Consider the following 12,308-nt stretch of genomic DNA (forward strand, 5'->3'; position numbering starts at 1 on the left):
CCTTGGGCATGCAGTGAAGCTGCTCCTCTGTGTCAGGGAAGCCTCTGAGACTCTGCGCTCCACTCATTTGAATGCAGCCCGGGTTTTTGCCTGACATGGAGAAGCAGCTTAAAGGGAAAATAAGACCACTCCTCTGCAATATCACTGGGAAGTCAACCTCATCAACAACACAGGCACTAACAAACCATAGTTGTAAGCTCCGTGGGCAAGGATTGAGCACGGACTACAATGGCATGACACATCCAATGAAAAACTAAAATTGCATGCAAGTAATAGAAGAATTATTCCAGCACAGACCTAAAGTGAAAAATAAACCAACTCTACCATATATTGGATACAAAACAATAATTTATTTTCCTCCCGTTGTTTGCCATGTTTGTAACTATTTGTGATTTTATGAAATTGCATTTTTTTTTTTCATTTTCAGTACAATCAAATCTACAAAGCAAACAGTTACTACGAGGAGCTTTGAAAATTACACAAACTTGTTTTTTTCCCTCCCTCTCTTTCGCCCATAAACAAATCACCCGTTGATGCTGAAAAGATGGGGGGCGGGGGAGGGGGAAAGGGGCAATTGTAACAAACATGAAAATCCTTTAAAGCTACACATTGAATACCAATCATTTTATATAAAAATCTGAATCTTAAGAACTCTTAAAAAAAAAACTAATTATCAATGGCTGATAACCGCAAAGACGGCTGGCTTAATAAAGTGTTACGTTATGAGAAATCCTATTTTATCATCCAGCTTAAACCTTCTGCAATTGTAAATATTGATAAACAGCCAGGGCCGATAATATAAAAGGACACGACAGCAAAGTAATATCACAAAATACAGTTTTATAAAATATAATTTTCATATTGGCAGTCGCGTCTGTGTTTTCAGGCAAAAAAAACAAAAACAAAAAAAAAGCATGTCTTCATTTTTGAATATTATTAAGTAATGATTTGTGGCTCTAGGGGAATTCGGCATTCTGATATTTAACCCTTTGAAGGCTCCAGGAGGTAGTGACTGTGTCATGCACAAAGGGCTGTTTTTTTTTATTTTTATTTTTGTTTTGTTTTTTTACGGGTTAGATAGCGTCCTGCGTTCCCATGAGTCCCTTCTTTTCGGTTTCCTGCAAAAGGGCCCCCGCGGTCACGCCACTACCCGCGGCGGCACTCAAAGAGTTAATAGCGGTATGCAAAAAGGTAAGAAGTAAAAAAAAAAAGGGTTTAAAAAAAAAAAAAAAATGCAGAACGCCTCCAGCAACCTGGGTAATGAACCCCCTACTATGAAAGGTGTTAATTTTTTCACTACCAGAGTGGCCAGCGACGCATTGCGCTGCTTTTGCCGTCCCCAGGTTATATATACCAAGTTTTGGCACCCAAAGATGTCAAATGATGCATTTGAATAAAAACAAACTATTAACACAGTGACAGTAATTATCTTATATGTACAAAAAGAAAATTTGCCGCATTTAACGAGGCGGGGTAATTTGCTATTTACACAATGTGGGTGCTGAAATTATACAGTCGTCACTGATAGCAAGGAGTTGTACACTCGGGTCCCATCGGGAGACTTGGTTCCGTGCGTCAACAGTTCTTGGATTGTCATCCAGTTGTCGAAAATCTTTTTGTTCCGCTTCTTCATCATCTTTTTGTGGCTGAGGTCGATGATGTTGACCTCCTTCTTGTCTTCGGTGGTTTGCTGCTCCTTCAAACAATCCAACCTGCTCTGTATCATGAACTCCTTTCTTCTCCTCTGCTCCGTTGCTTTCCGGACGTGCTGCTTCCGTTCCTCTTTGCTCCAGTAACGTCCCATTTTCATCTCGCTGATGGCATCGTCGTCGGTGGTCATTCCGCTGCGCTCTTCTTTAATCTTTATGGCCCTCTCTCTCAGCAGTTTGTCTCTCACTGGCCTCTTTGTGATGTAGCGGGTTCCATCGCTCCGGATTTTCACCTTCCATTCCATCCTGGGTTCCGTGGCATTAGACAGGTCTTTACACATGCTGACCAAACTCATCTGGCTCTGTGCATATTCCACCGCTGATTTTTGCTGGATCAGTTGCATATAACTCTGATAGTGCTGGGCGTGTGCAGGGATGTGGGCATGTTTATATGGCGAGTGGCGATATGGTGGCATGCACGAGCTGGATAGTTTTTCGGGATTTTTGCCCACTTCACTTGCCTTTCTGTCTCTGGCTTCCGTTGGCTGGCTTGTGTCAGAATCCTTGGCAGGGAGGTGGTATCTGGCAGGACTAGATTCGCGACTGTCTGTATTAGGTCGCGAGCTCTTCTGGGAAGCAACATTGCCTGCTGCCCCCTCAGTGCTCGCGCAGTTGAGGACATCCGCTGTCCTGCGCAGTGAGTTGTCCGGTGAAATCTCCAAAGTCAGAGGGGTACTGCGACAGCTTTCTCCCGTATTGTAGGCACTCGAGCTGTCCTTGTCTGATTTCTCTGGCAGTTCTGTGATATCTGAAAGCTCATGCCGGCGCACATCAATACTCGTGTTGTAATTGCGGAATCCGCTGTCGTGCAACATCCATGACTCTCTATACTGCTCTTTCAGCTGTTGCATTTTATGGGCACGGACGATATTCAAACACTCGAGTTCAATGCTGTGCAGCTCTTCGTTCAGCATTTCCAACTCTCGGTCCACACTCTCCTGGTCGCTCTTGTTGGTTTCCGTGCCGCTGTTCTGGTAATAGCGACTGCGCTGGTTGGAGCTCTGCACTTGGCATTTTAGTTCTAGAAGCTCGCGAAATCTCTCACACTCATCCATTGGGATCCCTAGAAAATCAGCATCAGTGCAGTCTGCGGAAATGAAGGACTCATTGCTGAACTGCATGTCTCCACTGCCCAGGGTGTCTTGACTATACACAAGCATCTTCTGGCTTCCTAGCGTATTTGAGGCAGTAGTGTGGTCATCTGCGATGTTCTCCTGCTCTGAACTCTCATCATTGCGAGTGCTCTCATCAGTGCGTCCGACCCCACTATCCTTCTCAAGCTGGTTGGACAAAATAGTTGCAGTATCCGTGGTTCCTCCATCTTCTTCAAGCTTTTTCTAAAAAAAAAAAAAAAAAAAAAAGACAAAATAGGACTAAGTATGTGAAGTCAATTTTAGCTAAACCCCCCTATCAGAGAATATGGTACTGTTCTGTCCCCTATATGTGTTTTTGTTCCCCTATGGTTGCCATGACCTTTGTCCTAGTCTTATTACTGTGTAAAGTACTAAGATGTCATCTCAGCCTGTTGCCTTATCAACCTCCTTCTCTGGACCCTTTGATTATGGTATATTCCTGAATCCCGAGCACTTGGTTACAATATAAACCAACGGTTAGAGAATCCTAAAGTCCATATAAAGTGCTAATACTTACAAAAAATGGCTAAACAGTCAATAAAAAGATGTAATGGCAAATCGGGTTAGAATACGAAACCTCCACACACTCTCACAATGATACCATATATTGTTTATGGAAGTCTTACAGCGAGGAGATAGATTGCAGGTACAGTATATAGGAACCACTGTCTAATACTGAATTTAAGGGATTACTGTTCAATGGTTCTTATGTTTCCCTTGGCAAGAAAGTATAATATTTTTATTCGGGAGCACACCCCATCAAGTATACCATATAAGACTGTATGAGAACCCAGGTGAATAGAGATTCTTCTTTCAGTTATAATGGCTTTGCTGCTTCATTTATTCAATGTTTCCTACTCGGCCCCTTATGTTCTTTGATTATTTTGACCAACATAAAATTATACGGGATATTTGTACATAAGAATACACAATCTTGAAATGCGAACACTGCAACTGTACATTTAGATGTGTAGCACAGTCCTGACAACGTTATGGGCTGTAGAGAAGGTTGCAAACGTTGTATCTGACAAAAAGTTTTTCAAACTCACAGACCATCCAATGGTTGGAAACATGGCGATATTCTCATTCTCTCCGTGGCAGATTTCCAGGTGCGCCGCCCCTAGGCCTTACCTGCTGCCGCCTCCTCCATGCTGCCGCCCTCCGCCTTCTTTGAAATCACAGCGCACATCACCAACGTGATGTTACACAGTGTCTCGTTGCCATGGCAACGCGACGCTGTGTGACGTCGCAGCGTCATTTGACACTGCAGAAAGAAGGTGGAGCCAGCAGGAAGGCGGAGGCGGCAGCAGGGAAGGAATTTCCCATCAGGCCCGATAGGCCCGAGAGGGCAGCCTCTGTGTATGGGAGTAGCAAATTTTGCCGCCCTAGGCCCAGGCCTATCGGGCCTAAAGGAATATCTGCCCCTGCATTCTGTGTTTTCATATTGCAACTACAACTCCCAGAGAACCGCTTCATGGATGGATATTTCAAACCCCGGTAACCCCCTCTGCTCACAAGCAACACAAGCTTGCTGCCCCCTAGCAGGTTATGCTCTACAGGACAGGTGACTATATATGGCCAGCCAGTAAGAAGGCTGGTGAAGGAGGAGGGACTAAGGGAGAGAGAGGAGTTGTTAAGAGGGGGCGGCCATGACAGTAAGAGTTCAGTTCTGTATGCTCCTGAAGGAGTTCAGAGGGAAAGCTGGACAAGCGACTGGAGCAGAGCCCAGCAGCGCAGGATGAGACTGCATGGAAAAAGGAGCTAGAGAGAGAGAGAGAGAGAGACCCTGAAGAGAACAGCCAAGAGCTGCTGCAGACTGGTAACCAGCCCCTGAGGAGTCCAACCCAGGGGATCTGACTGATCAGGTAACAGACAGGCTCCCTGAGCGGAGCTGAAAGCGAGCCAGCAGCCTAACGGAGCTCCAACGTTTTTGCTAGTGTCTACACATGTGTCTGCTACCACACGGGGTCGAGAAGACTCTGAGACACACTGGCACACAACTGCGCAGTGCATTAACAGTATTGTGGTTGTATCTACATAATCCCTGCGCATAGGATCACAATTATGTTAATATCACTGTGTGATAGGGATTAAATATAAATCTTTGTTTTGGTCATCCATACCCTGGTGTTGTGCACTAGAGTCAGATTTGTGGCCACGTGCTCAGCGAGCGAGAACGCACCGGCCATAATGGGGAGTATAAGTCAGACCCCCCGCCTCAGCAGTAAGTATTAGTCTGAGGTAAGGCAAAGACGAGTTACACCCCTCCAGTCTTTTTTTTTTTTAACTTTAGTCAAGTTCCACATTGTTCCACTAAAAGAAGTATTTCCATAGATTCATTTCTTCCCCCCCACCCCAGTGCGGCTCTAATGTACAAACGTTGATAAATTCCTCTTGCTGTGCGTAACCTTATATATTCATTAAACCGGCTGGTTAGTTTAATCCATGTAATGAAGGCTGGGCACCGCGGATATCGGCTCTGACAAGGGATGTTGACGAAGTAGTGAGAGGGAATCGCATTACCTGCTGGAGCATGCTGGCAGTAAATTGCATTGCCTGATTGTGCTGTTCCTCCAGCATATCCATGTGCAAATCATCTAGAAAATCATTTCTGCCATCATCCATCCATCCTTCATCCAGCTGTGTGAGAGGGAATCAAACAAACAAATGACATCTAAGTGTTGTCAAGGGAACGCAATCTGGCAGAAATATGTAATGCGCAGGATCCTCCTATTTTAACGTGGAATTACAATAAGAAGCGCCCCGAGAGATATTGCCCATTTTATAAAGATCACAGATGAGGAACACATTGTGCTCGTTCGGCTTCAGCGTGCCCATATAGGAGGGAACGGAATTTGTTTTTCCGCCTCCGACAACAAATATAATGATACATTTTCTACTAACGTCCATGAAGAGAAGTTCCATTTGGAAATGCAGACATAGAAGCATATATAGGGACAATACTGAGCCCTGGGGCACCGTCACTAGACCTTTTAATGGTCATTTTGTGGCCTATATGGAAATATATGTTGACGTTTTTCGCCTGTGGGCTCTGGGTTTTGCGGAACATACTATTAAAGCAGATCACGGAGTATTAATAGAGGATCTGTCAACATGAAGTGTGTGTGTGTGGTTGTGTGTCCCACACACATAGAATAGTTGGTGACTGAAGATGGCACTCAGAGGATAATTGTGTGACACTGTGTGACTTTATTTTTGTTTTAACACTATAACCTGTTGTGTCTTTCTTTGGAGTACACTCCTTGTTTTTTTGTTGTGTATATATTATGGGGAGAGCCTCTTAAATCAGAATCCTGCAATGAAATAGACAGAGTAGGACTTCAAACGCTTTCTAATGCTTGAGGATGCCTCCGCCTACCCCGAGAAGTGTAGGGTTGCGGCTTCCTATTGGCCAGCGTGACGCGGGACATTTAAACGCCACCATTATGTTAGGCGCACAGTTTCTCTGACTGCAGAGATACCGGTGCCAGCTACGGAGGTAAGTATCTCTGGAAGCTGGGGACCGCCTGAGCTGAAATTAACACATGCCCTGCTTCAATCCGGTAATAACAAAAAGTCAAACCCGTATCGCTGCTTTAACCTGGCTGCAGTTTATTGACAGGTAAAGACTTTGAGACTAAAGAGCCTAGGGAGACTTAAGGTTGGAGGAAAGGAAATTTCACCAGCAACAAAGGAAAGGGTTCTTTACAGTAAGGGCAGTTAAAATGTGGAATTCATTACCCATGGAGACTGTGATGGCAGATACAATAGATTTGTTCAAAAAAAAGGTTGGACATCTTTTTAGATGGGAAAGGTATACAGGGATATACCAAATAAGTATACATGGGAAGGATGCTGATCCAGGGATTAATCCGATTGCCAATTCTTGGAGTCAGGAAGGAATTAATTTTTCCCCTTAATGGGGTTTTTTGTTTGCCTTCCTCTGGATCAATAAGTAAGTATAGATATAGGATAAAGTATCTGTTGTCTAAATTTAGCATAGGTTGAACTTGATGGACGTACGTCTTTTTTCAACCTCATCTACTATGTAACTATGTACTACAACGAGGGGACTGATTATATATATATACATACTGATAGAGTTATTGTTATATATACCCAACAGATATGGGTGTAAAAAAACAACAACAAAAACAGCTGAGAACTGGTTGGCCGGTACTACAGGCACGTCAGTCACATGGTGGTATCTCTATGTCTACCTAGTGTAAGTATCTCATCCTGTAATAGAGGGGTGCTCAACTCCAGTCCTCAAGCCCCCCCTAATAGGTCAGATTTTCAGGATATTCCAGCTTCAGCACACGTAGCTCAATCAGTCCCTGCTTCAGCACAGGTGGTTCAATCAGAGGCTCAGTCAAAGACTGAGCCGCCGATTGAGCCACCTGTGCTTAAGCTGGGATAGCCTGAAAACCTGACCTGTTGGAGGGGGGAGGGGAGGGGAGGGGGGAGTTGAGCACCCCTGCTGTAATATTAAAAAACTAAAACATTTTTGAACCTGTATTGCGGCTTTAAGCCTGGGTAATGCTAGTGAAGGAGATTGGCTCACTTTCCTCACAGTGACGTTCTTTAGTCCGAGAACAACAACACGATGATCGTCACTGACACAAAACCAAGTGGTCCATACCTGCATTTCTGGCCTGGCCACCAGCAAGAACACATTCTTGGTGTCTTCGCTTGTAAGAAGTGCCACTGCTTCTTCATGGTTGCGAACGTCTATGCCATTAATCTGTAAGACAAGAGTAAAGCTCTGGTGACCCCACTATGGAGACATAGTATATGGCTCGGCACCCCAAACCCACCTTAGCAAACTTGACACCCTCTTCAATTCAATTTGTCGTTTTGTTCTCCAATGCAACTACAGCACACATCACTGCGAAATGCTCAAAGAACTAGATTGGTCATCACTCGAGTCTAGGCGCAAAGTTCACCTTTCCTGTTTTGCCTTTAAATTCTTCATGGGCAAGCTACCCAGCTATCTGAACAAGCTCCTCACCCCTACCACTTGCAGCACTCACCACCTGAGATCAGACTCCAAAAGACTGTTCATGGTCCCAAGGCTCAACAAAGTATCTGGCCATTCCTCCTTCTCCTACCGTGCACCCCAAAACTGGAACAACCTACCAGAGACTCTCACATCCACCACCAGTTTAAGTTCTTTAAAATCTAAGGCTGTCTCACATTTTAACCTGGTCTGTAACGGTTTCATACGCTCATAATATATATTTTCTTTAACTGTGCACGCAATGTCTTGTATATAATGTATACCTTGTTCATTTATGTAACTGTACTTGTAACCATGTATTATTTGTTTTACTCTGTGCCCAGGACATACTTGAAAACGAGAGGTAACTCTCAATGTATTACTTCCTGGTAAAATATTTTATAAATAAATAAATAAAGTCTAGCATACGCATTTATCTAATATCTATTGGTGGGATTTTCAGGGCGGGGCCTCTGGGGCCACGTGGAGGTTTAAGTGAATGGATATTGTAAGTGATCCTGGTCCCGTGAAACAAAGTTACCCGTCTCCTCTGTCTTGTTATCTCACATAATATGAATTCCCTGTGCTAATCTCTATAGCAGGGGTGCGCAAACTGGGGGTGGGGGGCGCGGCGCATACAGAGGTCTCGCGCTCTTCCCCAGGGCTATTTAAATGAAATGCTGGGGAGAGCGCAAGGCCTCTGTACTCTATCCTAACTTGGCTCAGAAGACGCGTTGTTGTGGCGACGTGGCATCATTCACGTCAAATGACCCATAGCGTCGTTTGACGCTCTAGGAAGGCAGGCACGGGAGGAGCAGTAGCAGGGGGAACCTTTCCTGTTTAACCTTAAGTCTTACATCATGTGCATGTCATTACCCAGAATCCCTGGCTGCAGTGGAAGCACTGTATGCTAAGAGATAATGGGGAAGGACAGGGTTGCAGACCAGTCTGAGACATGTAAATGTACCCACAGGGGGTATTTTTATGTGCTGTCTTATAAAATGAAATGCTCACACAATTAAAAGCCGTTATCGTAATAATAATAATAATAATAAAAAAACAGTTACAATATCATGCCTTCTGTTGCTGTTTGTAAATGCCTTTTAAAGCGGCAGAACATGTTTTCCGTTAAAGGGATGGGGAGCAGAAGGTCTCCGGAGCGGAGCCGCGTTAATTTCACCTCCGGGGACTCTCTGAGCCCCAAGCATACTTACCTCCGTACGAGGTGCTGGTAGCAGCTCTTGGTCCTGGACACGCGGGCCAATTGGAAACCGCAAGGGCTGACATCACGGCTTCCTATTGGCCTGCGGGACGCGTGACATTTAAGTTGCCATTATTATCCCCCCCACACACAGCCCAGCCCAGAGCTGCTACCGGCACCCCCTACGGAGGCAGGTATCTCAGTAAGCAGGGGGTCCCCGGAGCGGAAGTTAACATAGTTCAGCTCCAGAGACCCATAGCTTCAAACCTGTTTAAAAAGAAAAAAAGAAAAGGGAAAGCAGGGTTGCTGCTTTAAACTAATGAAATCAGCACGGATGAGTTTTTCTCTTAGCCTCTCAGGAACAGCTCAGCACCCATCCTTAAGGCCGTGATTATACATAAAAACGCACGCGGCGCCGCGTACCACCAATACGCCAAGCACGACTGTCGCGCCGCTTTCTACTACAATGCGGGCGACAGTGGAAGCGTTTTGCAAATTTGTTTTCTGGTTTGGACGGCCGCGTCACGTGACACGGCCGTCCAATAAAAAAAAAACAGATTTCAGCCTGCGCCCGCGCGCGCAGTAGCATATGCTTACGCACATGTCGCTCTGTGACGTCGCTAATGTGACATCACAGATGCGCGCGCACTGCAGTTCCGCTGCATAAATCGCAGCCTAATGCACCCAAGATAATTCTATAAAAATACAGAATTGATATATACCTCATACAACAAAAGTAAGTCGTGTTTTCTCAATAACAAAAACTGACATCGATATTCGATCATGAAGAAATAGACTGAAGTTAAATTGGTTATTTTACATTCGGCAGTAGGGAAAGCATCCCAAAATAAAATGACATGTGGAAGAGAACTTGGGGAAAGCATCTTACTTGTATGATCCGATCTCCCTCTCTGATGCGTCCGTCTTTAGCCGCAATGCTATTGGGATCAATCTAAAAAAACACAACATCTTCACTGATTAACTTTATTTGTGGATAAAGGATCCTTATGTGGTGTGTGTGTGTGTGTGTGTGTGTGTGTGTGTGTGTGTGCGCACCCTTAACTCTTTTCTGGTTCTTGTCTTACCTCACTAACGTAAATGCCTGTATCATCTTCATCGTCGGTCCTGTAGCACACCGTGAGACCGAGCTTATCTTGGCTGTTCAACCTGTAGAGGTCTATTTCCTAAAAAACAAACAAACACAGGCCAGCGTTGAGATGTCAGGTGAGCAGCTGACAATAGATATTTCTTCGCCACGATGAAAGCATTTCATTTGAATGATCTCTCCTCATTTCCCTGTAAAGGGCAGGATCCCTTACTCGGCTCAAAGTGACATCGGAGGATCAATAGCGAGTGCATTTCAGGCCTCTTTGTCAATACAGTGTCATTTTGCAAAAAAAAAAAAATTATTGATCGGGGAAAAAGAAAAATGAGGTGTGTATCTCGTATAATGACAGGGGCTGTGCAAACTAGCACACACTTGTCTAAAATGTACATTTCTTTCTGACAGGGCCAGGCTAACCTTCATATATATGATCCAAAACAAATACAGGAACACATACACAATTAACGCCCTTTTCCCCAGAAAAGAGGACTGCAACACACCGGTAAGCAATTAAATCTTTGGTATCCAAGGGGTTAAGTTATTGCTTACTGACTTCTTAATACACTAATTGTGCAAACACCTTTTTGTTGCAATACAGGATACGGAGGCAGAAAGACATTTTTCTGCATAGCGATGCTGTAATTAAATGTGACTTTACTTAATAGACACACACAGCTCCATAAATGATTATTTTATAATTGCCAAGAAATTCTTGGGTTAAAGCAGCAACCCTCGTGACTCCTTTAAAAACGTGTTTTACATAAACTTGAAGCCGGGGGTCTCCGGAGCTGAACCACTTTGATTTCAGCTCAGAGGCCTCCCTGCTTCCTGAGACACTTAACTCCTTAGGGGCCGCTGGTATCTCTCTGCCCGTTTGAATCGCTTCCTATTGGTTCACGCCACACGGGACATTGCAAGCCGCCATATTGTGAACCCAGCCAGGGCTCCTAAGAGAGATACCGGCAACTCATAGAGCGGTATCTCGGGAAGCAGCTGGTTCCCCGGAGCGGACATCAACCCATTCAGTGAAGGTAAATAAAGCAGCTCTGAGAAAATCCACAATATTACATGTTCTCCCTGCAAATGTGTTTTCCATTGTTATTTATCTAACAGTTAAATGCAGGTCACTATAGAAGAAAGGATCCGGGTTACAAATAGGGTTTCCAGGTGTCCAGTATTGAACTGGACTGTCCTGTATTTGTATTGTATTGTATGTCTTTATTTATATAGCGCCAAAAGTGTACTCAGCATTTCACAAAGAATACAGTACGGGGAATTATAAAACAATAAGTGCAGCAAAATCAGACAATAGGAAAGGAAATCCCTGCCCCGAAGAGCTTACAATCTAAGTGGTATGATGGGAGACTTACAGAGGCAGCAGTGAGGGAATAAGTGCTGTAATACATGTATGTGCCCGGTATTACCTCTGTGGACATAGTGAACTGACCGCCTTGAGGGGCCGTGGGATTTCCCCAAGCAGGGAGAGAGCAGGGCTGTGGTTAATCAGGAGTAGGTGCCAGGAGCCTGGGGCCAAGGAGAGGAGGAAACTGCATGGAGAGGTGAGAAGGGCGTGTGCGTTTGTCTCGAGCACATCGCAACTTTCACTATTGTGTCCAGTATTTTTGTAGAAGTCACCTGGCAAACCCACCTAGGGCCCATTCTCGAGGGTTTGTCATCTGAACGGCTGGGGTTGTACAGTCCTTGGCTTGTGGGCCATGTTTGAGTACCATTGGCCTTTTTCGGTTGGGAAGCCTTCTGGTAGGGTTAGCACTTACTGTTGTCTGTAATGACATTTAATAAAAGCTGTGGCCATTAAATTTCCAGAACGTTGTCTTTGGGTTAATTTACGGATAAGTTAAAGGTTTGGGGGGTGGGGGTAGACTCTGAGGTCATGTCATTCCCCTCTAGTAGTCATAGTGACTAGTGGTCACTATTGGGTATATATGTGGGAAATGAACATACCAGGATCAGATCCCAGGAGGAAACCAAGATGGGGGATCTCGTTGTATATAGTGTAAGTCCTGTTAGTCTGTAAATATGTTTATTAGTTTAACTTTGTTGTTTTCCAGTTAGGGACATATCACTCCTAAAGGTTAGGGCCCCTCCATATGGCCTGAGGTGTATCCTACCCACAAGAGGGGCTGGCCAGGTACTCCATAGG

At 44.7% G+C, this 12,308-nt stretch overlaps 1 protein-coding gene across 4 annotated transcripts in view; it reads right to left on the minus strand.

The window, feature by feature from the left end:
- Window positions 1–330: 330 nt before the first annotated feature.
- The window catches only part of PDZRN3 (PDZ domain containing ring finger 3), a 212,174-nt gene continuing 200,196 nt past the window's right edge, over window positions 331–12,308 (minus strand). For all 4 annotated transcript variants that reach the window (XM_075574337.1, XM_075574336.1, XM_075574339.1 and 1 more), the window contains 5 exons: window positions 10,128–10,226; window positions 9,932–9,994; window positions 7,485–7,586; window positions 5,366–5,482; window positions 331–3,046 (listed from right to left, as the gene is read on the minus strand). In XM_075574337.1, coding sequence (XP_075430452.1) covers window positions 1,508–3,046; window positions 5,366–5,482; window positions 7,485–7,586; window positions 9,932–9,994; window positions 10,128–10,226 — 1,920 coding nt within the window. In that variant the 3' untranslated portion in view covers window positions 331–1,507. The remainder of the gene's footprint in view (window positions 3,047–5,365; window positions 5,483–7,484; window positions 7,587–9,931; window positions 9,995–10,127; window positions 10,227–12,308) is intronic.

Source organism: Ascaphus truei, chromosome 17, assembly GCF_040206685.1.
Source record: "Ascaphus truei isolate aAscTru1 chromosome 17, aAscTru1.hap1, whole genome shotgun sequence".
NCBI lineage: Eukaryota > Metazoa > Chordata > Amphibia > Anura > Ascaphidae > Ascaphus > Ascaphus truei.